This window comes from Atta cephalotes (genome assembly GCF_000143395.1).
Source record: "Atta cephalotes unplaced genomic scaffold scaffold00023, whole genome shotgun sequence".
NCBI lineage: Eukaryota > Metazoa > Arthropoda > Insecta > Hymenoptera > Formicidae > Atta > Atta cephalotes.
This window is the reverse complement of record NW_012130087.1, coordinates 4,533,660-4,548,125: the sequence shown is the minus strand read 5'-3', so window position 1 is coordinate 4,548,125 and position 14,466 is coordinate 4,533,660. Positions and strand designations below refer to the sequence as shown.

Here is a 14,466-nt window from a genome sequence, read left to right as displayed (position 1 = left end):
TAATTCTTTTTTATGTTTATTTAATATTACCAAACTTGAAAAAAAAATTATTATCTTATCTCTTTAAATTTTAAAAACAAATTTTTGTTGACAAAAGTTAAGTTAGCAAATAATATATAATAATAAATAGTTTTTATAGCTCTATAACCACAAATACACTGCCGTCGAAAAGTTTCCCGACATGGAATTTAAAATTGTATAATATTCAGATCACCATAACTCGATAAAAAAATCATCGCAGACAAAAAATAAAAAAGCGGTCAAAAGCTAAAGTATGAGTTTCAAGCTTTAAAAAGCTTTTTATTTTTTTGTCTGCGATGATTTTTTACCAAATTACAATGACCTGAATATTGTGCAATTTTAAGTTGTCTGGAAATTTTTCGACAGCAGTGTATGTATTCTATAAAAATAATATTAATATCTTCTATGTTGTCTTGTAAGATATTTAAGTATACAAGCCGCAATAAAAAATATGAGAAAAGACACTTTTAAATATTATATGCTCATAATCGTACTCGGGCGTAAATGACACCTATAGACCAATTCCAATTATTTGATCACTTTTCAAGCAAAAATATACGGAGCAATAACATAAATTATCACTATTATTATCATAAATATTAACTCATTTTTACTATGTCAATTGATTCTCTGCAAGAGCATATATCATGGAAAAAATTTAAAAATAAATATTTGAAACAATTCTTATATATGTCTAAAATCGCAAAAATATTTGTATAAATAGCTATAATAAACATGAAATCAATCGAAAAAATCAAGCGTATCGAAGTTTAACGGTGCTATATTTAAAGTACCATCGCGTGTAGCAATAACTTGAGATGTTAATGTTTCATTTAGAGATAAAAATTATAAAGATTTTTTTATGATTTTCTAATAATCACTTACAAAGTGTATAAATAATGAATAATTAATATTAATTAATATTAATTAACAATTAATTATTTTAGATTTTTTTAATTTAATTATTTATATTTTAATATTTAATTAATTCAAGAAACGTATTCCTGCGGAATTCCAACGGAATTCTTAATAAGCCTTTATTAAAAATTTTATACTTAATATATTGTTAGCACCAAAGTCTTACTCTATATAAATTTGTAATCTAAGTAAAATAACCATTTTCAATTAAATTCCTTGATGTTTTGTTACCACTGCACGCGAGAATACATTATACTATGGCTTGAGCGCATTAAGAACGTGTCATAACCGGAGATACATTGTACTATATTACAGGAAAGAAAACACATTTTTTGAAAAGATTCTATATACGAACCTTCTTTCGTTACCGCGAATTGTTCTAGTTTTGACTATTACTTATTGAACTGAGTAGTGATTCCGCTGAGCGAGATCGTATGTACTCTCTCTTATAAACGAGAGAACAATAATCTCAGCACCGGCATCCTACGAGGATCATTAATCCTGCTCGCGCGACTCGCGGCGCAAGCGAGTGACAAGAATCAACTTTGGTGCATAATGAAGTTCGTATGTGTATGTATATGTATGAAATAAATTAATTAGTAGGTTTCCTGCGCAACAATAGTTCTAGCGTAAAGAGTTCATCGTAGCGACTATTTCTTTATGCTCGATCTAATAATGCTTAATATAATATTAGGCAACGATCGAGAACAAAAAAATTGCGCTGAACGAAATTCGGTGGCGATTGATGAGAGTCCTAAGGCGATGGATTTTAATATTGTCTGTAGAATTAGCCTAGTAGGAACGAATCGCTGGCGGAACCGTCGCACATTCCTGTTGACTGAGCGTAACATCAATCACTGGTCTATAGTCGAGAGACACCTTAAATTAATGAAATAGGATTAGAAGTTGTGAAACAGAAGTTATCGATTGGAAGTATTAAAATGGAGAACAATAATAAAAATCTAATTAATTAATATAAATATTGAGTAAAAAAGTACAAAGATAAAAATTTAAAAAACGAGAAAAACATTATTCGTGGACAATAAAAATATCAATATCTCATCTCTATCTGTAAATAATAAATGAAAAATATACCTCTCCTGTTTTCGGATTAATCTTTGACAGCGTGTGCTTCCTCCAATGTTGATTGAAAGGTTTTGGTTGTTGGTTTTCGATCGGTTTACTATAATTGTATTCATCGATTCTCTGTTTGTAATCCTCGCGAGCATGCGCACCACGACTCTCCTTTCTGTTGTCCGCCCCAATAATAGTCTGCATTGCATTGATCATGAGATTTTGCAGCTCAAGCGTTTCTATCAAATCGGAATTCCATATTAAAGATTTATCCGCGACTTTTAACTCATTCAGTTTTTTGTAGAGAACGGACATTTTCCGACAGCCTGTGAAATAAATACATAATAATATTTCCAATGCTATATTACATAATATTCGTAAATTCGACGCTCAATTGTGTGCGAGTGAAACATCAATAGTTTTTTCATTTTTACCTTCCTGCAAACTTTCGGCGTCTCTGAAAACTGCCGCGTGCATTTGCATAGTCTTCTGCATGGTTAACCTTAATTCTGCGGTGGAGATGGAACCATTGGCATTTCTGACCCAGTCTAAATTAGCTACCGTCTCTTCGCCAGCGTTCTAAAACATATAAGCAAGATGTAACACACATTTATCTTATAATAAAAATATAGTTTATATGTATATATAATGCTCATAGAGAGCTTATCTAAAGTGATAAAAACTTACAGGTTTCAGGAGTCCGATCGCTTCGCCAGGCTTATTCTCTTGAGCGATAGTTTTAGCACAAGCACGTCCAAATACGACTAAATCCAATAGAGAATTAGCACCCAGTCGATTAGCACCGTGAACGGATGCGCAAGCTGCTTCACCACATGCATATAAGCCAGGTACTATTTTGTCTTGATTGTTCTCTCTGGTCAACACTTGACCTTTGTAATTTGTCGGTACTCCTCCTGCAATTATCAATATAATATTACTAGACCAATCTCTTCCACAGAAAAATGATTGCAAATAAAACAAAATAGATTATATAATGAATAATTGAATTTCATTAAAGAAGTACTCTTCGTCGCATTTGATAAATTATTTTATATTTTATCAAAATATTTTCTTGTTAAAAAGAAACTTAATTGTGACTTCAATCATCATGGTGAAGAATGTCAGGACTTTCAATTAAAATCATCGTACCTAATTTTAATTACGAAAAAAACTCGTTGCATGACAACAGTTCTTTTAATGGAGTTTCATTTTCATTGCGAAGGGAAAATTAAATTAATTTTTTATTAATACAATGAATGTTATGCAGATGTAATATGCATAACACAAATATTTCTCATTTCTCAGTAATATTTTAAAAGAATATTAATTGTAAACCATGATTTTCTTTGTTCTGAAGGTTGCATCTTAAGTATTAACAGCCTCAATACTTCAATTATTTATATTCACACCCATATTGTAATGGACGGTGGGAATGACAGGGATAGATTCCCGGGTTACATCGACGCCAGCGAATATCATTGCCGTCTCCGAAATACCAGGTAGCCGTGCGGCCAATTGTTCAGGTGGCAGATGGTGTAGCTGCAAGTAAATGTGATCCTTTTCTGGTCCGACGCCTCTAAGCAGAGATAAAGAACTATATTTACCACGAATATAACCAAAGACGCAACAAAAAACATATCTTTGTTGGCCGGTGACTCACCTGCCCTCTCTAATCTCCATTGTCATAGATCTAGACACCACGTCTCGCGAAGCCAGATCTTTCGCTACCGGCGCATAACGCTCCATGAACCTCTCACCCTCACTATTTATCAAATAACCACCTTCGCCACGACTACCTTCTGTAATCAAACATCCGGCGCCATAGATACCTGAAATGAGTGCAACATGTTTTAGTTAATGCAAATTAAAGAACTACGTAATTAATTCTTCTTATCATACATAAAATATTAAAAAATAATTATATTTGAATATATATACCAAAGATTTTTTTGTTATGTTGAAGCAATATTTATTCTGTATATTAAATATACTATCATAATTATTCGAACAACAGTTATTTTATACATATTTTACTTTTTAAAAGCTAAATAAGTGTTCCATATTATTATTAATAGATAATCATTCTAATAAAATATTATTTGTCAACAGTATGAAAGAGAGAGAGGGAGGGAAGGAGGGAGGAGGAGGGGAGAGAGACAGAGAGAAATACTTACTTGGCTTTTAAAATTGCAATAAAATATCCGTGCGAATAATTGAGTAATATATTAAGTATTGAGTGTATATTAAGATATGTACCTGTAGGATGAAATTGCACAAATTCTAGGTCCTGATTGGATAGATTAGCTCTAGAGACCATAGCGGTACCATCTCCAGTACAGGTATGTGCAGATGTGCAGGAAAAGTAGGCGCGCCCGTAGCCACCGGTAGCGAGCACTGTATTCTTGGCATGGAAACGATGCAACGTCCCATCTTCCAAGGAGAGCGCGATCACACCGCGACATTCGCCGTCTTCCATTAGCAAATCGAGGGCAAAATACTCGACGAAGTAATTACAATCGTAGCTTAGCGACTGTCCATAAAGTGTGTGTAGCAATGAATGGCCGGTCCTGTCAGCTACGCAACAGCATCTATGAGCCTGACCGCCCTTGCCAAATTTAAGGGATTGACCACCAAAAGCGCGTTGATAGATCTTGCCTGATAGAAAAGATAAAAGTTTTTCAATTAATTTTTATAAATATTATTATAATACATATTATTTATTAATTTTTATTAATATTTATTAATATTGTACTGACACTGTAGGTTTTTCAAAACTTGTAAATCTTAAATCCTTAGAGATTTAAAAATGTGGAGATTTAAAAATGTGTTTATATATATTAAATAAATGTCATAAATAATATGATGAAATAAATAATAGATTTTGAAGATGACTTCAAGATTAGATTTTTTAAATTAAATGTTAATATATATGATAAAAAAAATAGAAGAATTTGAAGATATTCTAGATATTCATTATAATTCATAATTCTATTTCATGTTTAAATTATCGAAGACGTTAAATTATTTCAGGTTTAAAGTATCAAAGATTATCAACATAAAACAGAGTCTATCATAAAGATTTATATTTAAAAAAGATAATTGCAACATTTAAAAATCTAATCTGACGATAAACGGCAATTTCAACTGCATAGCAACCTAGCAATGACATTTGTTATTTTCACGGTAAAAAAATTCGCGTTTTATTTTCTCGATTGCAGAAACAAATTCTTCTGAATTACTTTTTATCGATAAATAAGAATGGTGCGTAAATATTGATAAAGCAATATATCTTTTTGGGATCATCATTAAATCATGGAAGACGACAATAGAAGAGAAGAAATTAATGAAGTAACGGGAGGCATGGAAGAGGATGGAGCTGCAGGACAACAAGAAAGAGGTTCTGATAACCAATACCAACAGCTATCGGCCTCTTCCAGTCGCAAACGCATGCGAGACGAGTGAGTTACGTAAACATAACTGATCCGTAATTAAGATGTAATAAGACAGCTATATGACAAAATAATTCCAGAGTTCAGATTGCTACTTTACATATATATTAGTGTCTGATTATTTTACTACTAGATCTGTATTCGTAGTCGATCCACGATTGATCCTTATTTTAGACGAGCCAGATTTGAACTAAAAATTGAACCAATCCGATTGATTAAATCGTAATTTGAGAAGTGTTTTTCAAGTGAAAGACTGATTCAAACCTATCTCAAATCGGATCTCAAGTTGAATCATGACTACGAATACGTAATAACTTTAATACTTTTGTTTCAATACAGTGTGTATTATAAAAAATATCAGGTTCGATCAAACTTTTGAAAATATTTATCGTTTGCTCTTATCATTATTTCCCATTTTTAATAATTGTATGAAGTATACGTTTGGACAGAACAGATTCCAGCCAACATGACAGAAAGCCATCTCGCACGAGATCAAGATCAAGATCAAATAAACCTCTGCAAAGAAGGCAATGGAGAAGTGCAAATGCCTTTTTAAATTTTATGCAAGACTTTAGGCAGGTAACGAAATGCAAAAATGACGAGGATAATGCAAACATTATGTAAGCATAACAATCAAATTACAGAATTATAATAAGATGAAGAGCAGAGATCTGTTTCGCCTTGGGGGACAAACATGGCGGCAAATGTCCCCCACGGAAAAGATGCCCTACGTAGAAGCGGCTAAGTTGGCGCAGCAACAATCGCAACAAAATAGTAAGAGTACACAGCAATATAAAACTAATAGCAGTGACTCTTCAAAGAAACTCGAAAATCAAAGAGACCAGCAAAAGAATGAACGAGAGGTTTGTTTGTTAAATAAGCTTCTATTGATTTCTTATATTTTTAGCAAAATTAAATATAATCCTATATAATTTTTGTATTTTCTTAAATTTTGTCATTAAATTATTATATATTCAATTATATATTCAGTTATATTCAGTTAATTCATAAAAAGTTCAATACATTTAATGTTTATGATATTTAAAAAATGCAAAATTATAGCATGGTAGTTTTACTAATTTTATATTATAACTTTTATAATCTATAATAAGTCTTAGGTAATATATGAATATTTATGTTTCAGGGAAGAAAAAACAGCAGACGTTCTAGAAGTAAGAGAGACGATTCCGACGTAGAATCAGATTCTGCAACATCAGGAACAGGCGCGACTGTGACGAGTGAGGATGTTTCCGATCTGAGTTCTTAAATGTCAATTTATTAATTGATATCAAAAATGTTAAAAAAAAATATGTGTACGAAACAATTTATTTCTATTATGTGTCTCAATATTAATCCTTGGTCGTATCGTTATAAATTTGAATAAAGTTTAAGACCTTGTAAAAAATATTTTATTTTCACGTTTATTCCTTTATAAAGTTTCTTCTTTCTATAATTTCTTGCAACTTCTTCTACCTTTTAATTCATTTATTTGTGATCTTTAATCTCGGATTTTAATCGAGCTTCTATATATTTTAGATTCTATCATAACTTTATATTGTAAGTTTTTTAAATCTTTTTTTATCTCTGGTTTACATAGATATAGTATATATACTATATAATATTATATAATGTATATATAAATAATATATATATGTATATATATATATATATATATATATATATATATATATATACAATATATATAATATAAAATAACTGATCTATTCAGTGAGCTTTATAATATACGTGAGCAGAGTGGGGATGTCCCAATCTAGACAATGACTGTCAATATAAAGATTGTACTGTTTTCTTTGTTAGAAATTCACTGATTGGTTAATGTTATTTTACTATTACAAATAGGAAAGAATCAGAAAGAAATATTTGTTTGCCTTCCTTTTCTCTGTTACGGACTGTAGTTTTCTATAGTTTAGTACAGGAAACGCGTGCCCAAGTATACTGTAGAGCTCACTGGGTCTATTTGATGATAGAAAAAGAGAGAAAGAGAGAGAGAGAAAAAGAGATTCTCATTCACCGTCGGTAGTGCGACTGAAGGGCATGCCACAATTCTCCAGCTCGATGACGGCCTTCGGTGCCTCGCGGGTCATGTAGTGAATGGCATCCTGATCGCCTAGCCAGTCCGAGCCCTTGACGGTGTCGTACATGTGCCATTGCCAGTTATCGTCCTCCATGTTGCCCAGGGCGGCATTGATGCCGCCCTGGGCGGCGACTGTGTGCGATCTCGTCGGGAACAGCTTGGTGACCACTGCAGTCTTGAATCCTTCGGCGACGAGGCCGTAAGCTGCGCGTAGACCAGCACCGCCGGCTCCCACCACCACCGCATCATACGTGTGATCCACTAACGGGTACTGTTTGGAGATTTCGTTGGAAATCTTGGCTGTTCGGTCCGGCGTGTGGTGAAACCTGCGGTTGCCGAGAAGTGGCAGTCCCAGCTTGTTCTGTGAAACGGAAACGAAGTAGAGATACCAAGGGCAAGAAAATCGCAATGCAGCATTCTATAATTAAGAGTTCACGTTTATTAATTGTTCACTATTGTATTCACTATTATATATATTATCACGTTTAATTGACGTAACTGTTTGTATAATTTCCATATCTCTAAATTAATTATAAATTAATAGTAAATTTTTTATATAAAATTCAAGGATATATATGATAAAAAATATATTCGAAAATATTCGATAATATAAAATTCGAATTCTGTTGAAACAGAGTTTCAGATAGCGACATACCAGGCGAAAAAAAATAATGCTGCTCTTACAAAGAGCTTATAAAGGCAGCTATAAACTAGATATCAGCATTATTTTTTTCAGATTGAATTGAGGAAGCTTCAATTACTTCCTTTCGTATTCGAGAGTTATTGTTAGGTAAGATATCATGTGAATATGTTATTTATAATGAGTCACGAATATGCGGTTACGTATACATATGCGATTACGTACATACGCGTGTATCATATGTATTTACTTATGTTCTATTTAGGAGATCACATGGTGATAAGCATTGTTGTAAATAAAGCGTACATATCCCCATATTGTAATTGTTTTTATATACGATTATATATTGCACATAATTACAAATATAACTATATATAAAATATAAATATAAACAATTAATTATAATATACAATTAAATTTAATTTTATGTTATTTACAAATAAAATTTTACACGTCCACGAGCAAATGTTACGCGAATATAGTGAAATGCTTATGATTAAAATTTACAAATCTTTTTAAGATGTAAAAAATGGAAACATGATGCAAGCAATATAAAAAAATATTGTATAAGCAGTCTTAATTAAATGCTTATAATACTAAATTGCTTCACAACACTTCATGAAAAATTTATTGCATATATATTTTATATCTTTATGAAGATGTAACGAGCATGGCTTCTACGAACAACTGCGTTGAAGTTGAAGACAGAACCTGAAGATCAATTAGCGAGTTAATTAGACCCACTAAGAGAAAAATAGAGACAGTGCAACGAGTCTTTTCATACATTTTGTTGCAAAATAATTAAAAGTGATAAACATTAGGTATCGCTCGGGATATTTGCAGAAAATGATAATTTTCCGTGGCTTATCGTCAACTTACAATTGCACAAAGATAAGGCAAAAAAACACATTTCTGTTTGATCTTAAGATCGCAGTAATATCAGTTCGTTATTTTCTTAGAAAAATTAATAATCTCAGTTAGTTAATATTACTTTGCTACGTTAAGGAGGGGGGGAGGGAGGGAAGATTTATTTTGGAAATGTTGAAAGAAGATTAATTAGTTTTTTAGATTAATTTGTTTTATCTTAATTTCGTTTTCCTAATTTAAAAAAAAAGATTGCTTCGCGATTCAAATATTTATCTAAAAATTCGGTAGTAAATCCACATTGAAATAATTAATCGTGAAAGGTTACGAGATATCATAGAGGTACGTCGGTTAAAAAAATATAAAACAATAATGTTTTCAGATGATAATAATTATCTTTTTAATAAAAACACTTTCGACGTCCACATAATTCTGGGATAAAAATCTTGATACAAATTAAATTCGATTTTGTGACGATCGTAAATATTTCGTGCGCGATAAACTTTGCACACATAAATTTTCGAAATCATACCGTTAAATCCCGATAAACGAAGACATAAAATAAAGCTCATTATCAATTCAGGCGCGACGCGACATTTCACACAGGTGCGTGTCTCACGCTTATTTCGCTGCCTACTGACTTTTTCGTATCGCGTTGTGTCTGTATCTGTGAAAAGATTCTCAGATATCTAATTCTCTGAATGACGAATTAACGAAAATAATTAATATCACGAATCTAATATCGTCGCCTCGTTCTTTCAAATACCTTGCAAATATCGATACCTCGTTCACCGCTCAAATTAATCGACGTCTACACTGAAATGCTATAAAAGTGTATCTCGATTCGGATTCGGAATCGAGCCATCGAGTAAGACACCGTTAGACGGTTAGACGCGATTCGCGAGCAGCCCCCGTCGGCCGACGCGGTCGAACATATGGAAATAGAATGAATGTGTTCTATCTTGTGGCGGAATTTCTCAGGAACGAGCGAGGAAAGAACTGGGAAGATATTCCCTTGATAGTGAGAAGCCGAGGGGGATGCTATTTATCATGAACGACGAGCGGTAAGACACGCATTTATTGACGGGCGCGTGTATTTATTCGTACCATATGATTCGTCGATCGCGCGCACCTTACGTAATTGATCCACCTCGCTGGCGGGACGGCGAATAAAAAAATTACATAACGAGCCAAAACGTGGATGTGAATCCGCGAAACCCTGACCTGCCGCCACAAATCCGCCGACCGTCGCTGAATAACGGACAACGGGACGTTCGATGGATTTTTTTCTTCCTTTAAGATGGCGCGAGGCCGCTGGTAACGCGAGATTTTCTAGGCCAGGTGTGTCCGAGATCGATCTCTAATTCCGTTGAGATACGAGTTGAGTTTCGATTTTCTCGCGAAAGAACAACCCTTGATGCTGACAATTGTACTCCCATTTTCTCAGTAAGAGAGATGCAGCCGCGATCGCGATTCTATCTTCACGGGGTGAGAAATTGAGAATCCACGTGAAGCGTGAACGGGGACGTTAAGCCGCGCGATAGCCTCTATTGTTCGAATTGCGAACGCGTGCTCCGGTTCTCACCAGCGTCGCCGATCCGGGCAGACTTCTCGGCAGCAACGACGCCGACAGCTTCAGTAATCCGCTCATCTTACGTCACCCTGCACCTGTGCTTGATTTCCCGTCGACCCGTCGAGATACGCCCCCGTGACAGACCCGCGCGCACGCGACTAACCCTCACGATATTATCGGTGCTTCGATCCACTCAGTTCGGCGGCTCAACACCGACTGAGACGCCGAGTACGTCGGAATGTTGCGCGCGCACAGTGCTGCCAACGTGCTCCAACGTGCTGCTGAGACGCACTGAGACGACTGACAACGGCAGACGTCATCCCAAATATTTCGTGTAATCCGCATGTTTCCGCATGTGATGTGATAATTAAAAATATATAAATACTGAAAAAAATTTCAAAATCGAATTTCTTAAAATCCTAATCCTAAAATTTCGAAAATCAATGAATCTCACATTTTCAATCATCTTATCACCTTCTAAAGGTGACCCTACATGGTCAACAATATTGTCAATAGGTACTAATAAATACTAACAATATTTCGTATATGGTTATAATATTGATGGATTGACATACTGATGATGATCTGGATTTTGATTCTCGAGCATCAATATCGCTTTATTAAGATCCATATGTATATCATAGTATGTCACAGTGCAATAGATAATAAATCTGTTCTTTTTAGCTAAAGTTCTTGCACTTTCTTCCTTTTCTTTCCACGTTGAAAAGAGAAAAGATGAAACATGCAAGAAGTTTCATCAGCTAAAAAGAACAGGGCCAATGTACATAAAATTAAGAAGTATATTATCAATAATCTGATCGTATAAAGTTGTAAAAATATTAAAAATATTGATACACTGTATTTCTGATTCAATATTATTGATCAATATTAACCGTGTAAGATCATCTTAACAATACGTTGCGCAAAGTATTTATATCGGACGTGCCATACATGTAAATAACCTCACTTTTATTTTACGCATATGTGATCAAATGAAAAACAAAAATTTTAATTTTAATTAAAGAATTCTTGGAAGGAGACTTAGAAGGCTTTGGTTTCATATTTTATTTTCTATATTAGAGATAAAGAGAAAGAAGCAAAAGAGATAAATTGTAGAGATAGATATATAATTAACTTTAAAAATTTAATATAATAGGTTTATTTGTTTCCTTTAGATTTCTTTTTATCTATGTGACATTCATACGCATTAATTCTCAAATAAAACAAAAGTAGTCATTGTGACATCAAAATGACTTCAAAATGATGATGATACTAAAATTATTTTTTAATCAGTTATTGATTCATTTAAAAAAAATAAAAGTAAAATAAAATTCTAATGTCATTTTGATATTAATCGTGACTTGTTCTACTTGGATTATTGCAAAATAAACTATTTGCATGATGTATGTAATTTTTAAATAATGATCTGCTCGATATATTCTAGTCTGATGTATTTTATTTTATAAATTATACTAATATTCTCTTTGTTCTATGAAATAAAAATCGTAATATTTTAGGAACATTTAAAGAACTTACAATTATAATTAGATATGTATTTCTTGGATTTGTAGGCATACCTAATATGCATGTTTAATGGAATAAATAAAATGATTAATAAAAATTGACCAATCACAGTCGTCAATTCTTAGCTTCTGACTTCTGATTTATAACTAATGGCTTATTGTAGAAGGCTCATTAGTAATAATATATGTTATCCATACAAATTTATTGAGCATTTATCAGCGCGTTAATAATTATGTTATCAGTAGAAAGTACAATTAATAATTTATTTCTTACGAAACTAAGTTACAGATGCATTGTAAAGTGTCATATCTCCTTTGTATAAAAACAAAAAAAAATGGCTAAGAGATTACGAAGTTTCATTATTATTCTTGCATAATTTTTATCACAGCCTCCGGCGCATATTCAAGGAAACGTTCTTCTAAAATTGCCTTAAGAAACGCAACGCTACTTTTGATTCGCTTTCTCTGTTGCAAATTGACATGAACGTTAATTATTTTTGCCAATAAACTACAGTATGCGAGACTATGTAATCTTTATAGAAATCCAATTTATACTGAAAGTTATTTATTTTAAATATTAAAAATGTTATTTATTGTTTATTTTAATTATCAAAATAAATAATTAATCACTATCCAATATTAAATTTCTATAAGGAAAGATATCCGTGTGAGAAAAATATTTAAAAGCAAAATTAAAGAAGAAATATTTTTGACGATTTTCTCATTGCGGTTTCTTCGGTTTCTAGTGGCTTAATTTCCGGATTTCGTGCATTTGATTACAAATATGTGTTAAGGGCTGCCGTATATACAAAATTCCGCAACAGTGACCATAAGACGTTATGGATAAGTTAACTGTTATTTCTATTTTCGTTAGATTACATAGATCTAAAGTAGTATCCTGATTGGCTCATCGGCTTAAGTTCACGTCTTAAGATTATTGTTACAGAAATTTTGTCTGCGGCAGTTTTAAACGATAACGCGACAGCCGACTTAGATTCATAATCGGTTTCCTTTACGTTTCATTCATTCTATTGTTTCATTCTATTAGTTTTATTCATTTCTTGAGTCAATATACGCGAACTGCAGGGGGTACATGCTGAGCTTCGGTTTCGTCTAGAGTCGTATCGATAACGGGCCGATAAGAGATAAAGACCTGTAAACAGAGCGCGCCGTAAAAATCGTAATGTTTCGCGATAATCAGTAATAACCCATACAGCACAGAAAGAAAATTGCAGAAACATTGCAGAATGATTTCACTGAAACATTGCAATATTGCATGGTGGTTGTGAAAAACGTTGCTGAATCATTGTTGCAAAATTCCAACAATATTAAGATGTCCGCTTTTTGTTATATTGCAACAAAACATTTCGCAATAGTGCAATGTAATGTATTTGGATTTTTTACGAAGACTCTAAAATGAAAACTATTTCTATATATATATCTCAACTTTAATTCTTTTACAAATCGCATTTCTAGTGATATGTGCTTTCCAAAAGCAATTTTTTATGATAAAACCAAAAAATATTCTAATACAGTATTAATTCTGAAGGATAAATTTATTCGTAAAGATAAAGCTTGTATGTGTATGCCCCGAATAAACTATAAATATTATCCACATTTATATAATAATACAGTCGCTTAGTAAGTTAATCATGGATTAAATTAATCGCAATGATTCTTTTTAATTCGAAACTACTCCGAGTCAATTAAAAAATGACGATATGAAATTTATCAATAAAGTTCGAGCGCTGGTTTTTTCTTGCGCTCATATCAGGCATAAATACATCATCGATTACATAATTAATATTTCGATTAATAAATTTTCAGCAGTTTAATTGCTTATCATCTTATCCGATAATGATGCATTGTATTCAAATTCGATTATACAATCTTTTGATTTCATATTTAAAATAAATATAAAACTTAGCTAATGAAATGGCCGTCAAATAATAGATCAATAAATTTTCTATTTAAATATAAAATGAATATTTATAATTATATTAATTATTATATCATAAAAACGGCTGTTAAACTAAAAGACACTGTACTACATAAATATTGTAAAAACTTATATTTTTATATTATTAGGTGTACAACTTTGCTTCCGCCGTTTTCCTATAGATGGCTTTAGCGGTAAGTGGTGGTCGAAATAAATAGATCATAGACGTCATACAATAAACTTGGGCATCTGTCAACATAACCTCAAGAAACATTAGTCGATTTATGTCTGCATAAAGTTATTCTCGATTGAAAATGTCAGTTTACAAGCCAAATTCTCATCATTTGCGGGAGGTTTTAATTTTTTGCTT

General features: G+C 32.6%; 3 protein-coding genes across 3 annotated transcripts in view; 1 reads left to right on the top strand and 2 right to left on the bottom strand.

The window, feature by feature from the left end:
- Window positions 1-1,731: 1,731 nt before the first annotated feature.
- Window positions 1,732-10,712, bottom strand: LOC105619946 (succinate dehydrogenase [ubiquinone] flavoprotein subunit, mitochondrial-like). The gene is made up of 9 exons (XM_012201460.1): window positions 10,647-10,712; window positions 7,495-7,918; window positions 4,270-4,668; window positions 3,674-3,842; window positions 3,423-3,589; window positions 2,701-2,927; window positions 2,448-2,592; window positions 2,035-2,339; window positions 1,732-1,818 (listed from the first exon to the last, which is right to left on the bottom strand). The coding sequence occupies exons 1-9, from the start codon at window positions 10,710-10,712 to the stop codon at window positions 1,732-1,734; spliced, it is 1,989 nt and encodes a 662-aa protein (XP_012056850.1).
- Window positions 5,326-6,086, top strand: LOC105619945. The gene is made up of 2 exons (XM_012201459.1): window positions 5,326-5,471; window positions 5,912-6,086. Exons 1-2 carry the CDS (start codon window positions 5,326-5,328, stop codon window positions 6,084-6,086), a joined length of 321 nt encoding a protein of 106 aa, XP_012056849.1.
- Window positions 10,713-13,223: 2,511 nt separating the features above from the next.
- The window catches only part of LOC105620029 (succinate dehydrogenase [ubiquinone] flavoprotein subunit, mitochondrial-like), a 10,039-nt gene continuing 8,796 nt past the window's right edge, over window positions 13,224-14,466 (bottom strand). The window contains exon 12 of the mRNA XM_012201539.1: window positions 13,224-13,310. Coding sequence (XP_012056929.1) covers window positions 13,224-13,310 — 87 coding nt within the window. The remainder of the gene's footprint in view (window positions 13,311-14,466) is intronic.